This window comes from Somniosus microcephalus, chromosome 28 (assembly GCF_052327205.1).
Source record: "Somniosus microcephalus isolate GS21.2 chromosome 28, FLI_Smic_1.0, whole genome shotgun sequence".
Classification (NCBI taxonomy): domain Eukaryota; kingdom Metazoa; phylum Chordata; class Chondrichthyes; order Squaliformes; family Somniosidae; genus Somniosus; species Somniosus microcephalus.
In genome coordinates, this window is record NC_141014.1 from 34,137,258 (window position 1) to 34,156,233 (window position 18,976).

The 18,976-nt window shown below is 51.2% G+C and overlaps 1 protein-coding gene across 1 annotated transcript in view; it reads right to left on the bottom strand.

Moving 5' to 3' along the window:
• LOC147099528 (SH3 and multiple ankyrin repeat domains protein 2-like) overlaps positions 1 to 16,834 on the bottom strand; it is a 177,446-nt gene extending 160,612 nt beyond the window's left edge. The window contains exon 1 of the mRNA XM_085969758.1: positions 16,407 to 16,834. Coding sequence (XP_085825884.1) covers positions 16,407 to 16,631 — 225 coding nt within the window. The 5' untranslated portion in view covers positions 16,632 to 16,834. The remainder of the gene's footprint in view (positions 1 to 16,406) is intronic.
• Between the last annotated feature and the right edge of the window lie 2,142 nt (positions 16,835 to 18,976).

Consider the following 18,976-nt stretch of genomic DNA (forward strand, 5'->3'; position numbering starts at 1 on the left):
ACCTAGAACGACAAGGGCAGCAGGCGCATGGGAACACCATCACCTCCAAGTTCCCCTCCACGTCACACACCATCACCACTTGGAAATATATTGGCCTTCATCGTCGCTGGGTCAAAATCCTGGAACTCCCTCCCTAACAGCACTGCAGCTACGGTGTGTTGGTGGTGGAGGGAGTGAATGTTTAAGGTGGTGGATGGGGTGCCGATCAAGCGGGCTGCTTTGTCCTGAATTGTGTCAAGCTTCTGTTGGTGGGTGGTGGGGGCGGGTGGGGTGGGGTTGAGACGAGGAGCCCACAAAACACCTCAGAGCCCCGGGCAAAGCTGGCTTTAGAAAGTTAGAGTGCTCCACATTCATCTGTCCCGATAGCCAGTCGGTCTCTGGGGGAAGTCTGCGGGCTGGAGGAAACTGTGCCAACAACAACAACAACTTGTATTTATATAGCCCCTTTAAAGGTAGTTAAAAAGACCCAAGGCGCGTCACAAGAGTGTAATCAGTCAAAAATTAACACCGAGCCAAAGAAGGAAACTTTCGGACAGGTGAGAGGTCAAAGAGGTAGGTTTTAAGCCAAGTCATAAAGGAGGAGAGAGGGTCGGAGAAGTTTAGGGAGGGAATTCCAGAGCTTAGGATCTAGATGGCTGAAGGCGCGGCCACCAATGGTGGGGCAACGGAAGTTATGGATGCCCAAGGGGCCAGAGTTGTAGGAACGTAGGGTTATTGAAAGGTTGTTGGGCTGGAGGAGATTACAGAAGCCCCTGCTTTAATCATTTCAGAAACAAGCATTGAAGAATGTAAAAACCTACTGCCTTCCATCTGCTGAGCGAAGACTGTTTACCAGCTCGTGATCTGCAGGTTACGAGGGCACTAGGGTTTTGGTAATATTTGTTTTGAATTCTTCCTTTAAGTGGAAAGGATGAAACCCTGGCCTGATGTGGTGTCAAAATGAGTCATCGGGTGAATTGGGTTTGAATTGTGGAAAGAACACAGTGTGTAAAAGTAATCGCCATGACTAACTGCGCGACAGCACCTGGTATAGTAGTGTGCAATGGCACTGTGTGGTACAGTAGTGTGCGATGGCTCGGTGTGGTACAGTAGTGTGATGGCTTGGTGTGGTACAGTAATGAGCGATGGCTCGGTGTGGTACAGTAGTGTGATGGCTCGGTGTGGTACAGTAGTGTGTGATGGCTCGGTGTGGTACAGTAGTGTGTGATGGCTCGGTGTGATAGTGAGCGATGGCTCAGTGTGGTACAGTAGTGCGCGATGGCTCGGTGTGGTACAGTAGTGAGCGATGGCTCGGTGTGGTACAGTAGTGAGCGATGGCTGGGTGTGGTACAGTAGTGTGCGATGGCTGGGTGTGGTACAGTAGTGAGCGATAGCTCGGTGTGGTACAGTAGTGAGCGATGGCTGGGTGTGGTACAGTAGTGAGCGATGGCTGGGTGTGGTACAGTAGTGAGCGATGGCTCGGTGTGGTACAGTAGTGAGTGATGGCTCGGTGTGGTACAGTAGTGTGCGATGGCTCGGTGTGGTACAGTAGTGAGTGATGGCTCGGTGTGGTACAGTAGTGTGTGATGGCTCGGTGTGGCACAGTAGTGTGCGATGGTTCGGTGTGGTACAGTAGTGAGCGATGGCTCGGTGTGGTACAGTAGTGTGCGATGGCTCGGTGTGGTACAGTGGTGTGTGATGGCTCGGTGTGATTGACAGTATCATTTCTGTTCAGTCTGATATATTGTGACAAAACAGCTGACGTCGTATAATCATGTGATACTTAATGCGCAGGACATCACTCAGTCTCCTGGAACCTGACTGGTGATTGGGAGGCGAGGGTCTGAACAGCACAATCTGGTTAGTCTGGAGGACGCCCAGTAGTTCCGGTAACTGAAGACCAGGTTTTGAAAATGGCATGTATTAAAATATACACAACTGGACCGGGATCCTGTTCACACTCTTACACGACTGAGTCAGCTTTCTGTTCACACTCTTACACGACCAAGTCAGTTTTCCGTTCACACTCTTACACGACGAGTCAGCTTTCTGTTCACACTCTTACACGACCGAGTCAGGTTTCCGTTCACACTCTTACACGACCGAGTCAGCTTTCTGTTCACACTCTTACACGACCGAGTCAGCTTTCTGTTCACATTCTTACACGACCAAGTCAGTTTTCCGTTCACACTCTTACACGACGAGTCAGCTTTCTGTTCACACTCTTACACGACCGAGTCAGGTTTCCGTTCACACTCTTACACGACCGAGTCAGGTTTCTGTTCACACTCTTACACGACCGAGTCAGCTTTCTGTTCACACTCTTACACGACCGAGTCAGCTTTCTGTTCACACTCTTACACGACCGAGTCAGCTTTCTGTTCACATTCTTACACGACTGAGTCAGCTTTCTATTCACACTCTTACACGACCGAGTCAGCTTTCTGTTCACACTCTTACACGACCGAGTCAGCTTTCTGTTCACACTCTTACACGACCGAGTCAGCTTTCTGTTCACACTCTTACACGACCGAGTCAGCTTTCTGTTCACACTCTTACACGACCGAGTCAGCTTTCTGTTCACACTCTTACACGACTGAGTCAGCTTTCTATTCACACCTATACAGCTAGATCTGTTTTCTGTTCACACTTGCACAAGTGGATCGGTTATCTCTTCACACCTAAACCACTGGATCTGTTCACGTACAAAAAGTAGGGCAACTCGTGCACAACGAGCATTTGCGGTTTTGAACTGGGCGAACACGGGAGCAGGAGGAGGCCATTCAGCCCCTCGAGCCTGTTCCGCCCTTCAATGAGATCACGGCTGATCTGTATCTTAACTCCATTTACCCGCCTTGACTCCCTCCCAGCCTCAATAGCTTTTTATTTGGCGGGGGGGGGGGGGGGAAGAGATTCCGGATTTCTCCTACCCTTTGTGTGAAGAAGTGCTTCCTGACATCACCCCTGAACGGCCTGGCTCTAATTTTAAGGTTATGCCCCTTTGTTCTGGACTTCCCGCGCCCCCCACCAGAGCAAATAGCTTCTCTCTATATCTACCCTATCAACTCCTTTAAATCATATTAAACCCCTCAATCTTCTATACGCGAAGGAAAGATAGTAGCCCCATGTTGGGGGAGGGGGGGAAGAGAGCTAGCACTTGGCAGCGGAGACTTCATCATGCAGTTCAGAGGAGAGCGATACAGCCCCTCTGTACAGACTTGAAAGGTTATATTATTCCCTTTGTCACACCATCTCCTGGAGCCTTTAATTAAGTTACCCGCAGACGTTAATCTAGCTCTGAATTATCCCGGGTTCCCGCAGTCCATATACAACTGAATGTGGCGTTATTAAATACTATCCAATCAGAGGTTGAGTCGGCGCTACTACAGAAACAGCTGTTTGCGGCCAATTATCCAAGTCGCCACGGCAACCACAACAGCTTGCTGATGGCTCCTTGTTCTGCCAATAGATTGCAGCCAGGGCCCGTGAGTCCCCATCGCTCTACATATCAAACAGCCAATCAAAGTTGCTCCGATATCAGAGACCGAACAAAGGCCGACAGGGTTGGCCATCAAATCATTTCATTTTCCAACTCGTGTCTGGAAAGCATTTGACGGAGGGACAGCTCAGGGAGGGGTGGTGGGGGGGAGGCAAAGGGGGAAGGAGGGTGGGTCGGCGAGGGGGCTTTGTTCAGTCTCCTGCCTCTGCTGCCGACACCTCTGGTTAAACGTGAGCCCCCCCCCCCCAGCCCCCCAGAACAATGAGCAGATCTCCGCCCATCCCCTCCCCATCCCCAGCTCACTTGCAGTTCAGCAGCAACCAGCTATTAGAGTCAATTATGTCGGGCTCCAAGATCATGTGCCACTGTCTCTGATCAGACGGGGTGCTACTGTGATAAAGGAAAAATGCACACACACTCACACACACACTAGTGTGGGGTGGAGGAGAGAGAGAGAGAGTGAGAGCAGGAACAAAATCACAAGAACGAAAACTCTCAGTCTTCATTTCAACCCCTATTTCCTTCCAACAAGAAAGTGCTCACATATTCTGGCCACCTTCTCCTCCAAGCTAAAAATAAACTCTCAGCTAGCAGCGAAGTGCTGGGTTTGATTAATGTGCTGTGCTGGAGCCTTTATAAATACCAGCGGCTCGCCGCAACCGAAGCCTTCCGAGGGTTCCTCCAAAAATCGTGTTAAAAATACATCCACTGTTGGGTCCCAGCTGTCCAAGCCTTCAGTCCTCCGCTGTCACAGCTCCCCCAATATTAACCTGCAGAGACTTGCTACAAATTGCATTACTCTATCATCGTCTGTCCGCAGGCACTAATGTCACTATTTCGAGAGGAGAGGAGATGTGGGGGAAGTATTTTTAACACCGCCTCGGAGAGGTTGTCTCTTTTATTATTTGGAGCAGTCAGCTTGGCCGTGCTCTAATCTAATTGTGTGGCCCGTTAACTGGAGAAGTAATTTAGGCCAAGGTAGCGGCGTCCCACAATGCCCCATTCTGGTGCGGAGACACTGGGCTGCGAGTCCAACGGCGATGTCGCTGGGTGCATGGCAGTGAAAAGAAAGAACTTGCATTTATATGGCGCCTTTCACCAAGCTCAGGACGTCCCAAGTGGCTTGACAGCCAATGAAGTACTTCTGAAGTGTATTCACTGTTCCAATGTAAATGTCCTGTTCTAATACATAGGATATACAGGAAACTTTCGATTTCCCGGCACCTAAATAACCGGAAATTTCTGTTAACCGGCAAAATTCAGGAGTAGGTTCAGCTAAGTTTTATTACTTGCCTTCCTCGATCTGTGGCTGTGCAAGGGTGTGGCTGCAGCTGTTGCTAAGCTACAGAGACGCTTGGAACTTGTGGCCATTGTTCTGAACCTGTTGCTAAGCAACAGGGTTTGTTGCTTTATACGGAGCTCTCAGCTCCGTATCTTTTACTATAGCTTTCGGTTATCCGGAATTTTTGATGAACCGGCACCACGTCGGTGCCGGATAAAAAAGTTTCCTGTACGGCACAGAAACAGGCCATTCGGCCCAACCAGTCCATGACAGCATTTATGCTCCACTCGAGCATCCTCCTGTCTTTCCTCATCTAACTCTATCAGCGTAACCCTCTATTCCCTTCTCCCTCATACGCTTATCTCTTCTCTTCTCTCTTCTTAGGCAGTCCCTCGGAACCGAGGATGATTTGCTTCCACATTAAAAATGAGTTCTCAGGTGACTGATGAGTCCAATGCGGGACCTACAGTCTCTGTCACAGGTGGGGCAGACGGTGGTTGAAGGGGCGGGTGGGTGGGTTGCTTGGGTTGACGTGCGCTCCTTGCGCTGCCTGCGCTTGGCTTCCGCTTGCTCCCGGCGAAGAGACTCGAGGAGTTCGGCGCCTTCCCGGATACTTCTCCTCCACTTTGTGCGGTCTTGGGCCAGGGATTCCCAGATGTCGATTCCCAAGGATGCTTATCTAGCCTCCCCTTAAATGCATCTATACTGTTCGCCTCAACCACTCCCTGTGGCAGCGAGTTCCACATTCTCACCACTCTCTGGGTAAAGAAGTTTCTCCTGAATTCCCTATTGGATTTCTTGGTGACTATCTTATATTGATGGCCTCTAGTTCTGCTCTTTCCCACAAGTGGAAACATTCTCTCTGTATCCACTCTATCAAAACCTTTCATAATTTTAAAGACCTCTATTAGGTCACCCCTCAACCTTCTCTTTTCAAGGGAAAAGAGACCCAGCCTGTTCATCCTTTCCTGATGTGTATACCCTCGCATTTCTGGTATTTGGCAGCTGTGGTTCAGTGGGTAGCACTGTCGCCTCTGAGTCAGAAGGTTGTGGGTTCGAGTCCCACTCCAGGGAGTTGAGCACATAAATCTAGGTCGACACTCCCATTGCAGTGCTGAGGGAGTGCTGCACTGTCGGAGGTGCCGTCTTTCGGGTGACACGTTAAACCGAGGCCCCGTCTGCCCTCTCTCAGTGGACGTAAAAGATCCCGCGGCCACTATTTCGAAGAAGAGCAGGGGGAGTTCTCCCCGGTGTCCTGGGGCCAATATTTATCCCTCAACCAACATAACAAAAACAGATTATCTGGCCATTATCACATTGCTGTTTGTGGGAGCTTGCTGTGTGTAAATTGGCTGCCATGTTGCCCACATTATAACAGTGACTACACTTCAAAAAGTGCTTCATTGGCTGTAAAGCGCTTTGGGACGTCCGCTGGTCGTGAAAGGTGCTATATAAATGCAAGTTTTTAATTTTTCTTCATCATCCTTGTAAATCTTTTTGCACCCTCTCCAGTGTCTCTCTATCCTTTTTATAATATGGTGACCAGAACTGCACGCAGTACTCCAAGTGTGGTCCAACCAAGGTTCGATACAGGTTTAGCATAACTTCCCTACTTTACAAATGGCCACTTGGTAACGAAGGGAGGAGCACCCAGGAACGTGTGTGGTCACAGGTGAGTTAAGAGAGGGTTCCAAAGCTTACAGCCCACACAGCAACTTTGATTAGGCCAGTAAGGATCAACAAGCCATGGAGAACAGTCAGCAACATATCGGTAGGGTTGGCTGTGAGAGTGGTAATGCTTAAATTGGGTTAAATCGCACCCTGGGCTTATTTGACCCCGAGCTGAGCTTCCGGGAGGGACCCAACAGTGGATGTATTTTTACCACGTTTGCGGGGGTCACTGTTGACCTGAAACTTAACTGGACCAGCCACATAAATACTGTAGCAACAAGTGCAGGTCAGACGCTGGGTATTCTGCGGCGAGTGTCTCACCTCCTGACTCCCCAAAGCCTTTCCACCATCTACAAGGCACAAGTAAGGAGTATGATGGAATACTCTCCACTTGCCTGGATGAGTGCAGCTCCAACAACAGCAGCTCGACACCATCCAGGACAAAGCAGCCCGCTTGATTGGCGCCCCATCCACCACCTTAAACATTCACTCGCTCCACCACCGGTGCACTGTGGCTACAGTGTGTACCATCTACAAAATGCACTGCAGCAACTCGCCAAGGCTTCTTCGGCAGCACCTCCCAAACCCGCGACCTCTACCGCCTAGAGGGACAAGGGGCAGCAGGCGCATGGGAACACCACCACCTCCAAGTTCCCCTCCAAGTCACACACCATCCTGACTTGGAAATATATCGCCGTTCCTTCATCGTCGCTGGGTCAAAATCCTGGAACTCCCTCCCTAACAGCACTGTGGGAGCACCTTCACCACACAGACTGTGGCGGTTCAAGATGGCGGCTCACCACCACCTTCTCAAGGGCAATGAGGGATGGGCAATAAATGCTGGCCTTGCCAGCGACGCCCACATCCCATGAACAAATTTAAAAAACACATATCCTCTCCATCGCCAAGTCCGCCTACATCCACCTCCGTAACATCAGCCCCCTGCCTCAACTCATCTGCTGCTGAAACCTTCATCCACACCTTTGTTAGCTCCACCTTGCACCCTCCGTTAACTTGAGCTCATCCGAAACTGCTACTGGTACCGATATGTAACTCGCACCAAGACCCCCTGCGCTCGCTGACCGACATTGGCACCCAGTCCAGCAACGCCTCGGTTTAAAAATTCTCATCGTTTTCAAATCCCTCCATGGCCCTCGCCCCTCCCTATCTCTGTAACCTCCCTCCAGCCCTACAACCCTCCGAGATCTCGGCGCTCCTCCAATTCTGGCCTCTTGTGCATCCCCCCCACTTCTTTCGCCCCGCCATTGGCCGTGCCTTCAGGCGTCCAGGCTCTGAGTTCTGGAATTCCCTCCCTAAACCTCTCCGCCTCTCTCTACTCCTTTAAGACCCTCCTTACAACCTACCTTTTTGACCAAGCTTTTGGTCACCTGTCCTAATGTCTCCTTCTTTGGCTCGGTGTCAGATTTGGTTTGGTAACGTTCCTGTGAAGCGCCTTGGGACGTTTTACTGTTAAAGGCACTATATAAATGCAAATTGTTGCCCAAAAGTCTGTGAATGCCGGGGGACAATTGGAGCTTTCAAGACTGCGATCGATAGACTTTTCCTCAGTAAAGGTAGCAAGGGATAAGGCACTAAGGCGGGTAAATAGAGTCGAGGTACAGATCAGCCATGATCTACTTGAATGCCCTACTCCTGTTCCTATTTGCTGTTGTGGGACCTTGCTGTGCACAAGGTTTTTTTTTGTATTTATATAGCGCCTTTAACGTAGTAAAATGTCCCAAGGCGCTTCACAGGAGTATTAGAAGACAAAAAATTGACGCTGAGCCACATAAGAAATTAGGGCAGGCGAGGGTCAAAGAGGTAGGTTTTAAGGAGCGTCTTAAAGGAGGAGAGAGAGATAGAGAGGCGGAGAGGTTTAGGGAGGGAATTCCAGAGCTTAGGGCCCAGGCAGCTGAAGGTACGGCCGCCAATGGGCGAGTGATTATAATCAGAGATATTCAAGAGGCCAGAATTAGAGGAGCGCAGATATTTCAAGGGGTTTGTGGGGCTGGAGGAGATTACAGAGATAGGGAGGTTATTCGGACAGGTCACAGAGGTAATTTTAAGGAGCGTCTTAAAGGAGAGGAGAAAGAGGTAGAGAGGCGGGGATATTTAGATAGGGTATTCCAGAGCATAGTCATGTCGGGTCCTGTCCCTAGCCTCGGCTTGCCATAGAGGGAGTGCAACGAAGGTTCACGAGATTGATTCCTGGGATGGCGGGACTGTCGTATGAGAAGAGATTGAGTAAACTAGGCCTGTATTCTCTTGAATTCAGAAGAATGAGAGGCGATCTCATTGAAGCATACAAAATTATTACAGGGCTTGATAGGGTGGATGCTGGGAGAATGTTTCCCTTGGCTGGGGAGTCTAGAACCAGGGGCCACAGCCTCAGGATAAAGGGTAGGCCATTCAGGACTGAGATGAGGAGAAATTTCTTCACACAGAGGGTGGTGAATCTTTGGAATTCTCTACCCCAGAGGGCTATGGAGGCTCAGTCATTGGGTATATTCAAAACAGAAGTCGATAGATTTCTGACTAGTAAGGGCATCAAGGGATATGGCGATAGGGCCGGTGAATGGAGTTGAGGCAGAAGATCAGCCATGATCTCATTGAATGGCGGAGCAGGCTCGAAGGGCCGAATGGCCGACTCCTGCTCCTATTTCTTATGTTCTTATGTTATTCATCCAGATTTCCCTCAAAAAACCTCAATCGTTCGTCAGCCATGCAATAATCTTCCAAGTCGCTGACTCTTGGTTCCACAGGGAGTCATCTGCTTCTTCACCCCAGTGGCCACTCTTCATGTGTAGGCCGAGTGCCTGCTGGCTATTTGACCAGGGAGGGCACCACATCTGAGCCTTCCCGGTCCTCTTCAAACATGCACGCTTTCCCGCTTATTCCGAGGCCTGGGACGTTGAGGACCAAAGCTGACTCAACAGGGATACAACCTCGGCCTCTCCTGGTTCCTCTGACTCAACACCACACCTAGGCGCTGTATGTACACACGGAGCGTTGTGGGGGGGTGGGGGGGGTCGGAGCAGATTAGTGGTGCCGGCCTGTGGCTCAGTGGGCCGCACTCTCGCCTCTGAGTCAGCAGTTTGTGGGTTCGAGTCCCCACTCCAGGGACCTGAGCACAAAAATCCAGGCTGACACTCCCAGTGCGGTACTGAGGGAGTGCTGCACTGTCGGAGGTGCTGTCTTTCTGATGAGACATTAAACCCACCTGCTCTCTCAGGTGGACGTAAAAGATCCTGCGGCCACTATGTCAAAGAAGAAAAAAGGAGTTCTCCCCGGTGTACTCGGCCAATATTTATCCCTCAACCAACACCTACAACAGATTATCTGGTCATTATTACGTTGCTGTTTGTGGGATCTTGCTGTGTGCAAATTGGCTGCCGCGTTTCCCACATTACAACAGAGACTACACTTCAAAAGTACTTCATTGGCTGTAAAGCGCTTTGGGATGTCCTGAGGTCGTGAAAGGCGCTATAGCAATGCAAGTTCTTTCTTTCTATCTTTTAATTTGGAGATGGGGAGAGGGGTTGGAGTTACAGCTCAATCTGAACGCTATCAACAGCGGCAGTCTGAGATTCTCCCTCCCTCCCTCTGGGTAGTCCTCACAGTCCCTCCACGAGGTCTGTCTGCGCCCTTGCCACGCTCGAGAGGCAGCCCGCACTGTAATAATGTAATAAAGCTAGTTTGTAAATGTGTTGAAATGTGATCCACCTCTCTCTGTGTAGGCGAGCGCAAAAGTGGAATAGCAAATTAGATGTCACTGCATTTTCTCGAAGAGCTGTGGCTTGCTCCCTCCCCTCCCCCTTCCTTCTCCAAGGCTCCGATTAGAAGCTGATGCAGGTGGTGGGAAAGCTCTGAAATGTCACTAAGTGAAATGAATAAACTTTAAACGCTTCACCTCCGTGCAGACTAATGGACGGGTAATCAATTCCTGGAAGTCATAGAGCCGTACGGCACAGAAGGAGGCCATTCGGCCCATCGAGTCCGTGCCGGCTCTCTGTAGAGCAATCCAGTCAGTCCCATTGCCCCGCTCTAGCCCCGTAGCCCTGCAAGTTTATTTCCCTCAAGTGCCGAGTTTGTGTGAGAGAGTGATTGTGTGAGTGTGTGTGTGAGTGTGAGTGTGTGAGTGAGCGTGAGAGTGTGAGTGAGTGCGAGTGTGTGCGAGTGTGTGTGCGAGCGTGTGCGCGAGCGTGTGCGCGAGCGTGTGCGAGAGCGTGTGCGAGAGCGTGTGCGAGAGCGTGTGTGAGTTTGTGAGTGTGTGTGTGTGTGAGTGTGCGAGAGTGTGTGCGAGAGTGTGCGCGAGAGTGTGCGCGAGAGTGTGCGCGAGAGAGTGTGCGCGAGAGTGTGTGTGTAAGTGTGTGTGTGAGTTTGTGTGAGTGAGAGTGTGTGAGAGTGTGTGAGAGTGTGTGCGAGAGTGTGTGCGAGAGTGCGTGCGAGAGTGCGAGAGTATGTGCGAGTGTGTGCGAGTGTGTGCGAGTGTGTGCGAGAGTGTGTGCGAGAGTGTGTGCGAGAGTGTGTGAAAGTGTGTGTGTGTGTGTGAGTGTGTGAGCGTGTGTGTGAGAGTGTGTGTGTGTGTGTGTGTGAGTGTGAGCGTGTGTGAGAGTGTGTGTGAGTGTGAGCGTGTGTGTGAGTGTGAGCGTGTGTGTGAGTGTGAGTGTGAGTGTGAGTGTGAGCGTGTGTGAGTGTGAGCGTGTGTGAGTGTGTGAGTGTGTGAGTGTGAGCGTGTGTGAGTGTGTGAGTGTGTGAGTGTGTGAGTGTGTGAGTGTGTGAGTGTGAGCGTGTGTGTAAGTGAGAGTGTGTATGTGTGTATGTAAGTGTGTGTGAGTGTGAGCGTGTGGGTAAGTGTGTGTGAGTGTGAGCGTGTGTGTAAGTGTGTGTGAGTGTAAGTGAGAGTGTGTGTGTAAGTGTGTGTGAGTGTGAGCGTGTGTGTGAGTGTGAGCGTGTGTGTAAGTTTGTGTGAGTGTGAGCGTGTGTGTAAGTGTGTGTGAGTGTGAGTGTGAGCGTGTGTGTGAGTGTGAGCGTGTGTGTAAGTGTGTGTGAGTGTGAGCATGTGTGTAAGTGTGGGTGAGTGTAAGTGAGAGTGTGTGTGTAAGTGTGTGTGAGTGTGAGTGTGAGCATGTGTGTAAGTGTGTGTGAGTGTGAGCGTGTGTGTAAGTGTGTGTGAGTGTGAGCGTGTGTGTAAGTGTGTGTGAGTGTAAGTGAGAGTGTGTGTGTAAGTGTGTGTGAGTGTGAGCGTGTGTGTGAGTGTAAGTGAGAGTGTGTGTGTAAGTGTGTGTGAGTGTGTGTGAGTGTGAGCGTGTGTGTAAGTGAGTGTGTGTGTAAGTGTGTGTGAGTGTGTGTGTGAGCGTGTGTGTAAGTGAGAGTGTGTGTGTAAGTGTGTGTAAGTGTGTGTGAGTGTAAGTGAGAGTGTGTGTGTAAGTGTGTGTGTGTGAGCGTGTGTGTGTGTGTGTGTGTGTGTGTGTGTAAGTGAGTGTGTGTGTAAGTGTGTGTGTGTGTGTAAGTGAGTGTGTGTGAGTGTGAGTGTGAGCGTGTATATATAAAAGCTCCCACTCTCTCCTTACCCACGATTGAAGGTTACTGCTTTAACCCTGCGAGTGCTGGATGTATTTTAGCACCTGCACAGATTCACACTGCCTGCCCCCCATCTCTCCTGAAGAGGCTGGCTCTTGCTAGGAATGTGGTTCCAAGGCGCCTGGTTACCTACCCCACCTCCCCAGTGCTCCAATCAGGTGGCGGCTTTCCCCGCTATTCGACCATGGTCAGCATCACAGCCGACTCAATCCCGTCCTCCCCTTTTAAAAATGAGTTAACTGAATTCAAATTCTCAAAACTGCCATGGTGGGATTTGAACACACGTGTCCTCAGGATGAATTAGTCCAGGACCCAGTGCAGAGCCACTACACGACCGTAGCCATCGTAGCAAGGGAGAGTGGACACTATCTGAACATGGCAAGCATCACAGCGGAGCATGATCCCTTCCTCTCCCTTTGCACCGACGGTTGGGAATCCTCGCTAAGTGCACTCACCAACACATGGGGACTGAGGCAGCGTTCCCTTTGAGCTGCATGGCAGCCCAGCCATGCGGCGCTCTGCAGCTCTCGCGCAGCCAGTGATCCGGCTTTCAAATAGGATAAACTGCGCAAGCGCTTAAAGGGGCCGTGCATCCAAAAAAATAATAATTAAAGGGAGCACTAGACCGAGGGCAACAGTAGGCATCTAACATAATAGCAAAATACTGCGGATGCTGGAAATCTGAAATAACAGAAAATGCTGGAAATACTCAGCAGGCCAGGCAGCTAACACTGCCCTCGCTGAGATCAGCATTGAAGTGTGCTCTGCGTGTGTTATAACCCACAAGAAGGGGCCTCAGGAGTACAATAGCTCATCTCCCGTGTTCTTGCTACGGGTAACGCAAGGCCCCGCTCAAACACGTTTGAGTTGCTAAGGTGGTGCTGTGCCAACCTGGCCTGTCCCTTTAAGATCACGGCTCAGATGCTCGCCGTAACTAGGGGAGACTTGACTGAGGTGTATAAAATTATGAGGGGCCAAGATAGAGTGGATAGAAACACAGAAGATAGGAGCAGGAGTTAGGCCATTCGGCCCCTCGAGCCTGCTCCGCCATTCAATGAGATCATGGCTGATCATCCAAATTCAGTACCCTGTCCCTGCCTTCTCCCCATATCCCTTGATCCCTTTAGCCTTAAGAAATATATCCAACTCCTTCTTGAGGAAGGACCTATTTCCCTTAGCAGAGAGATCAATAACCAGGGAGCATAGATTTAAAGTAACAGGTTTAGAGGGGAGTTGAGGAGAACTTTTTTCACCAAGAGGGTGGTGAGGGTCTGGAACTCACTGCCTGAAAGGGTGGTAGAGGCAGAAACCCTCATCACATTTAAAAAGTACTCGGATATGCACTTGAAGTGTTGTAACCTACAGGGCCGGGGACCAAGAGCTGGAAAGTGGGATTAGGCTGGATAGCTCTCTTTCGGCTGGCGCGGACACGATGGGCCGAATGGCCTGTGTCTGTGCCGTAAATTTCTACAATCCGATGAACTCAGACGGTAACGCGGCTCGATAGCGACAACAGCGTTGTGCCGCAATGCAGTATTCTTGTGTCGTGAGCTTGCCTGCCCCTTTAAGGCTGCAGCATCTCATCGGAGTGAATGCGGAGGCCAGTCGGAGGCTGCATGCTTGCTGGTGAGGGGGGTCGGTTTGCCAATGGACGGGGCTCTTCCTCGCTCCAGGTCAGAACAAACCAGCAGGAAATGATTGACCTTCTCTTCTATTTTAGAATACTTTTGACACTTTAAAGCGTGACACATCGAAGTTACAATACGGAAACAGGCCATTCATAGAATGACATTGAATCAGAGAGATTTACAGCACAGAAGGAGGCCATTCGGCCCATCATGTCCGTGCCGGCCGACAAAGAGCTCTCCAGCCTAATCCCACTTTCCAGCTCTTGGTCCGTAGCCCTGCAGGTTACGGCACTTCCAGCGCATATCCAAGTACTTTTTAAATGCAATGAGGGTTTCTGCCTCTTTCAGGCAGTGAGTTCCAGACCCTCACCACCCTCTTGGTGAAAAACGTTCTCCTCAACTCCCCTCTAATCCTTCTACCAATTACTTTAAATCTATTCCCCCATAGAATTTACAGCACAGACACAGGCCATTCGGCCCAACTGGTCTGTGCCGGTGTTTATGCTCCACACGAGCCTCCTCCCACTCCTTTTCATCTCACCCTATCAACTTATCCTTCTATCCCTTTCTCCCTCATGCGCTTATCCAGCCTCCCCTTAAATGCATCTGTGCTGTTCGCCTTAACCACTCCCTGTGGTAGCGAGTTCCACACTCTCGCCACAGGCCCAACCAATCGGTGTCGGTGTCTCTACCCCATGCTGTCTACGCCACCTCCACACGGACTGAGCCCGAGGCCAGACGCGGAACGGCCGCGCGCGTGCCCGCTCATTAAACACGCACAGGTACACGTGCAGCGCGTGCCGACTGCCCGCGAGAGTGGGACGGCGGGGCGCACACTTTCGCCAGGTGACCGCTGGCGGTCCCGCCGGCCTTTCAAAATGGAAGGGACCGCCCGGGCGCGAATACGTGAATGGGCGGCGGCGGCGGCCAGTTAAAGGGACCGCACACCAAAAAAAATTAGCGGGGAACATTGCCTGTGACCCATTAAACTGGTGCAATCTTAAATCGCGACGTGTAACGCAAATATCAAAAACATACGTTCAACGGGAAAGCACGGATAGACTGAACGATACGCAAGAGGTACAGTAACTAGCAGCCGTACGGATCAAAGAAACAGAGAAACCTAGAAGATAGGAGCAGGAGTAGGCCATTCGGCCCCTCGAGCCTGCTCCGCCATTTAATGAGATCATGGCTGATCATCCAAACTCAGTACCCTGTCCCTGCTTTCTCCCCATATTCCTTGATCCCCTTAGCCTTAAGAAATATATCTAACTCCTTCTTGAATATATTTAATGACTTGGCCTCAACTGCCTTCTGTGGTAGAGAATTCCACAGGTTCACCACTCTCTGGGTGAAGAAATTCCTCCTCATCTCAGTCCTAAATGGCTTACCCCTTATCCTTAGACTGTGACCCCTGGTTCTGGACTCCCCAGCCATCGGAACATCCTTCCTGCATCTAGTCTGCCTAGTCCTGTTAGAATTTTATAAGTTTCAATGAGATCCCCTCTCATTCTTCTGAACTCCAACGAATATATGCCTAATCGACCCAATCTCTCCTCGTACGTCATTCCTACCATCCCAGGTATCAGCCTGGTGAATCTTCGCTGAACTCCCTCCATGGCAAGAACATCCTTCCTCAGATAAGGCGACCAAAACTGCACACAATACTCATCAAAGATGGTTTAATTCGTAAACTCCTACCTAACCTCCAGGGGTGTTTTTATTTCACTGCGTTTAGTTGAGTCCCAACTTTCCCCCGAGTTTGGTGGCAATTTGTTCTGAGATTCTCTGTGCGCATTTGCAGCTCGCTTCAGACAACAGAGGGAGTGATGTTTAAACTCAGCTGCTGAATGGCCCCTGGGTACCCGGGGACTGAGGAGGGAGAGGGAGGAGCACCCTGGTGGTCGCTGGTTAGTGACTAGGCTCACACTGAAGAGAGCGACTGCTTGGACTAGTGACTGCTATGACAGGGGAGGAGTGCAAGGCTTTTCCCCGTGCACAATGTTGTGCTCAATTTGCATTCATGTCCCAGAACGCTTCACAACCAATGAAGTACTTTTTGAAGTGTGGTCTCTGTTGGAATGTGGGAAACGCGGCAGCCAATTTGCGCACAGCAAGCTCCCACTAACAGCAATGTGATAATGACCTTAATCATCTGTTTTTAGTGATGTTGATTGAGTGATAAATATTGGCCCAGGACACTAGGGAGAACATCCCCTGCTCTTCTTCGAAATAGTGGTCATGGGATCTTTTACGCCCAAACCTCGGTTTAACGTCTCATCCGAAGGTCGGCACCTCTGACAGTGCGGCGCTCCCTCAGCACCGCGCCGGGAGGGTCAGCCTGGATTATTGTGCTCAAGTCCCTGGAGTGGGTCTTGATGCCCACAACCTTCTGACCCAGAGGCGCACGAGAGAGAGAGAGAGAGAGAGAGTGCGAGCCACCGAACCAGGGCTTGAAGCTCCTTCCTTCCTGAGGCAGTGGCGTTCCTTGCCTTTGTGAATGAGAGAGAGAGAGAGAGAGTGGAAAGAACTTGGATGCTGAATCGCTTGAACTTTCCAGCTTAATTGCAGCTCTGGGGACACTGGGCTTGCAGAGGCTGGAAACTGCAAGCCTGCAATACTGATGCTCAGAATGGCATGCACACTTCCAATCTACAATGTCAAGCCCCACACACACCCCCACCCACACACACCCCCAGCCTGTGCTCCTCACCCGGTCGAATTGCCCTGACGCCCCCCCCCCCCAAATGAGAGGCTGCCTTACCGTCTGTTGCAGGTCCGGGATGCCAATGCGAAAGACCATCATGGTGAAGTCGGTGTCGATGCTCCGGTCTTTGGGTTTCGGCGCCGGGGCCGGGGTGGCGGTGATGGTGGTGACGGTGTTGCCTCCTCGCATGGTCTCGTCCCCGGAGCTGTCGCTTTCGGACTCCCCCGGATACTCGGAGACGCTCCGCCGCTCATCCTCGCTGGAAACCGGGCTCTGAGGCATTGTTCAGCGGCGCCTGTGGACACCAGGCAGGCGCTGCATCACAGAGAGCTGCAGAGAGAGAGAGAGAGGAGATGCTAACTATAGCCTTTTATTAATGAGCTCCCATACGCACATCCTTCCAACACAGAACACCCTGGACCTGTGTGTGTGTCTGTGTGAGAGGCAAAAAACACACAAGTGCAGAAATATCTTCTATATTGATTGAGGAGAATAAAAGATGCTTGCCTTCTCTGGCCATACTGTTGCCTCAGCAAGTCACCAAACAAGGTGCTAAGATTTTTGTTTTCCACCTTCTCTTGCACACTAAATATAGAACAATTTCACCATCCACTCCAATCACACACACACACAGAGTTCATCCAGCACTGCTTTCGAAAGCTCCAGCACATTAAAACAACATACACCCCTTTTATCTTTCACAGCACAGATATGAGTGTACATGTGTGCGCATGTGGGGGGGGGTTTGAGAGAAAGGAAATTCATTCCTCCCCCTTTCTTACAAGCAGGGTGAAAATGCGCCGCCCCCTATTCACGGGAGGGGGCCCGTTCAGCCCCTCGAGCCTGCACCGCCGTTCAGCTGGATCACGGCCGATCTGCACCCCTATCTCCATTGTCCCACCTTAGCTCCATAGCCCGCGATTCTCTCACCCAACGGGAAAAAAATCTTATCGATCCCCAGTCCTGAAAGCTCCAACTGTCCCCCCAGCCTTTTAGGGGAGAGAGTTCCCGATTTCTACCAACCTTTTTGTGAAAATGGGCTTGCCGGTTTTACTCAGTTGCTCCAATGTCCCCTCATTCTTAATTTCCCCGCCCCCCCCCCCCCCCCCACACCAGAAGAAATAGTTTCTACCCGGTCGAATCCTTTTCGCATTTTAAAGACATGTCCCGTTTATTTCGGCCCTCTAAGTCGCTCCAGTTTTGTTCCCTTATTTTTTTCTCTTGTTCCTACACACGCGCGCGCATGCACACACTCGGGATCGACAGTGTAGAAGATTTGTTTCGTTACTTCGAGGTATTTGGCAGCGTGCAGCTCACTGGCATCCTCACTGCTCGTGCACCACAGAAGAGAAAAGTCATCTGACTGAAACTAGGCCAAGCCTGACTGACTCCTTCACATAATTGGAGGACTTTAATGTTTGACAGAATCTAATTAGAAATCAGGGAGCTGGAGACGAGAGCTGAGGGAGGGGATCTTGGCTTTTGTCCATGAATGGATAAGTCACAAGAGGTTTTTTTTCTCCCTCTAGTCTGTTCCCTTCACGCTCACCCGCTTCCTCCAGAATTTTTTTTTTTCTCGGCTACATTCTCTTCTTTTCATAGAATAGTGCAGCACATTGCACAGCCACAGGCAATTCAGCCATATCCTTCCTCCACCAATGGACACACAAACTCAACCCTACCTCCTCGATAAACACTCCGACCCACCCCTCGTCCAACAATGGACTCTCCGACCCACCCCTCCTCCAATAATGGACTCTCCGACCCCCCCCCCCACCTCCAATAATGGACTCTCCGACCCACCCCTCCTCCACCAATGGACTCTCCGACCCACCCCCTACTCCAACAATGGGATCTCCGACCCACCCCTCCTCCAACAATGGACTCTCTGACCCACCCCCCCCTCCTCCACCAATGGACTCTCCGACCCACCCCCTCCAACAGACTCTCCAACCCACCCCCTCCACCAATAATGGGCTTTCCGACCCACCCCCTCCTTCAACAATGGACTCTCCAACCCACCCCTCCTCCAACAATAGACTCTCTGACCCACTCCCTCCGCCAGTAATGGACTCTCTGACCCACCCCCTCCTCCAATAATGGACTCTCTGACCCCCCCTCCAACAATGGGCCTTCCGACCCACCCCCTCCACCAATAATGGACTCTCCGACCCACCCCTCCTCCAACAATGGACTCTCCGACCCACCCCTCCTCCAACAATGGACTCTCCGACCCACCTCCTCCTCCAATAATGGACTCTCCGACCCACTCCCTCTGCCAGTAATGGACTCTCTGACCCACCCCCTCTTCCACCAATGGACTCTCCGACCCACCCCCCTCCTCCAATAATGGACTCTCCAACCCAACCCCTCCTCCACCAATGGACTCTCCGACCCACCCCCTTCGCCAGTAATGGACTCTCCGACCCACCCCTCCTCCAACAATGGACTCTTCGACCCACCCTCCCTCCAATAATGGGCCTTCTGACCCACCCCCTCCTCCAACAATGGACACACAAACCCAACCCAACTTCCTCGATAAACACTCTGACCCACCCCCCTCCAACAATGGACTCTCCAACCACCCCCTCCACCAGTAATGGACTCTCCGACCCACCCCCCTCCTC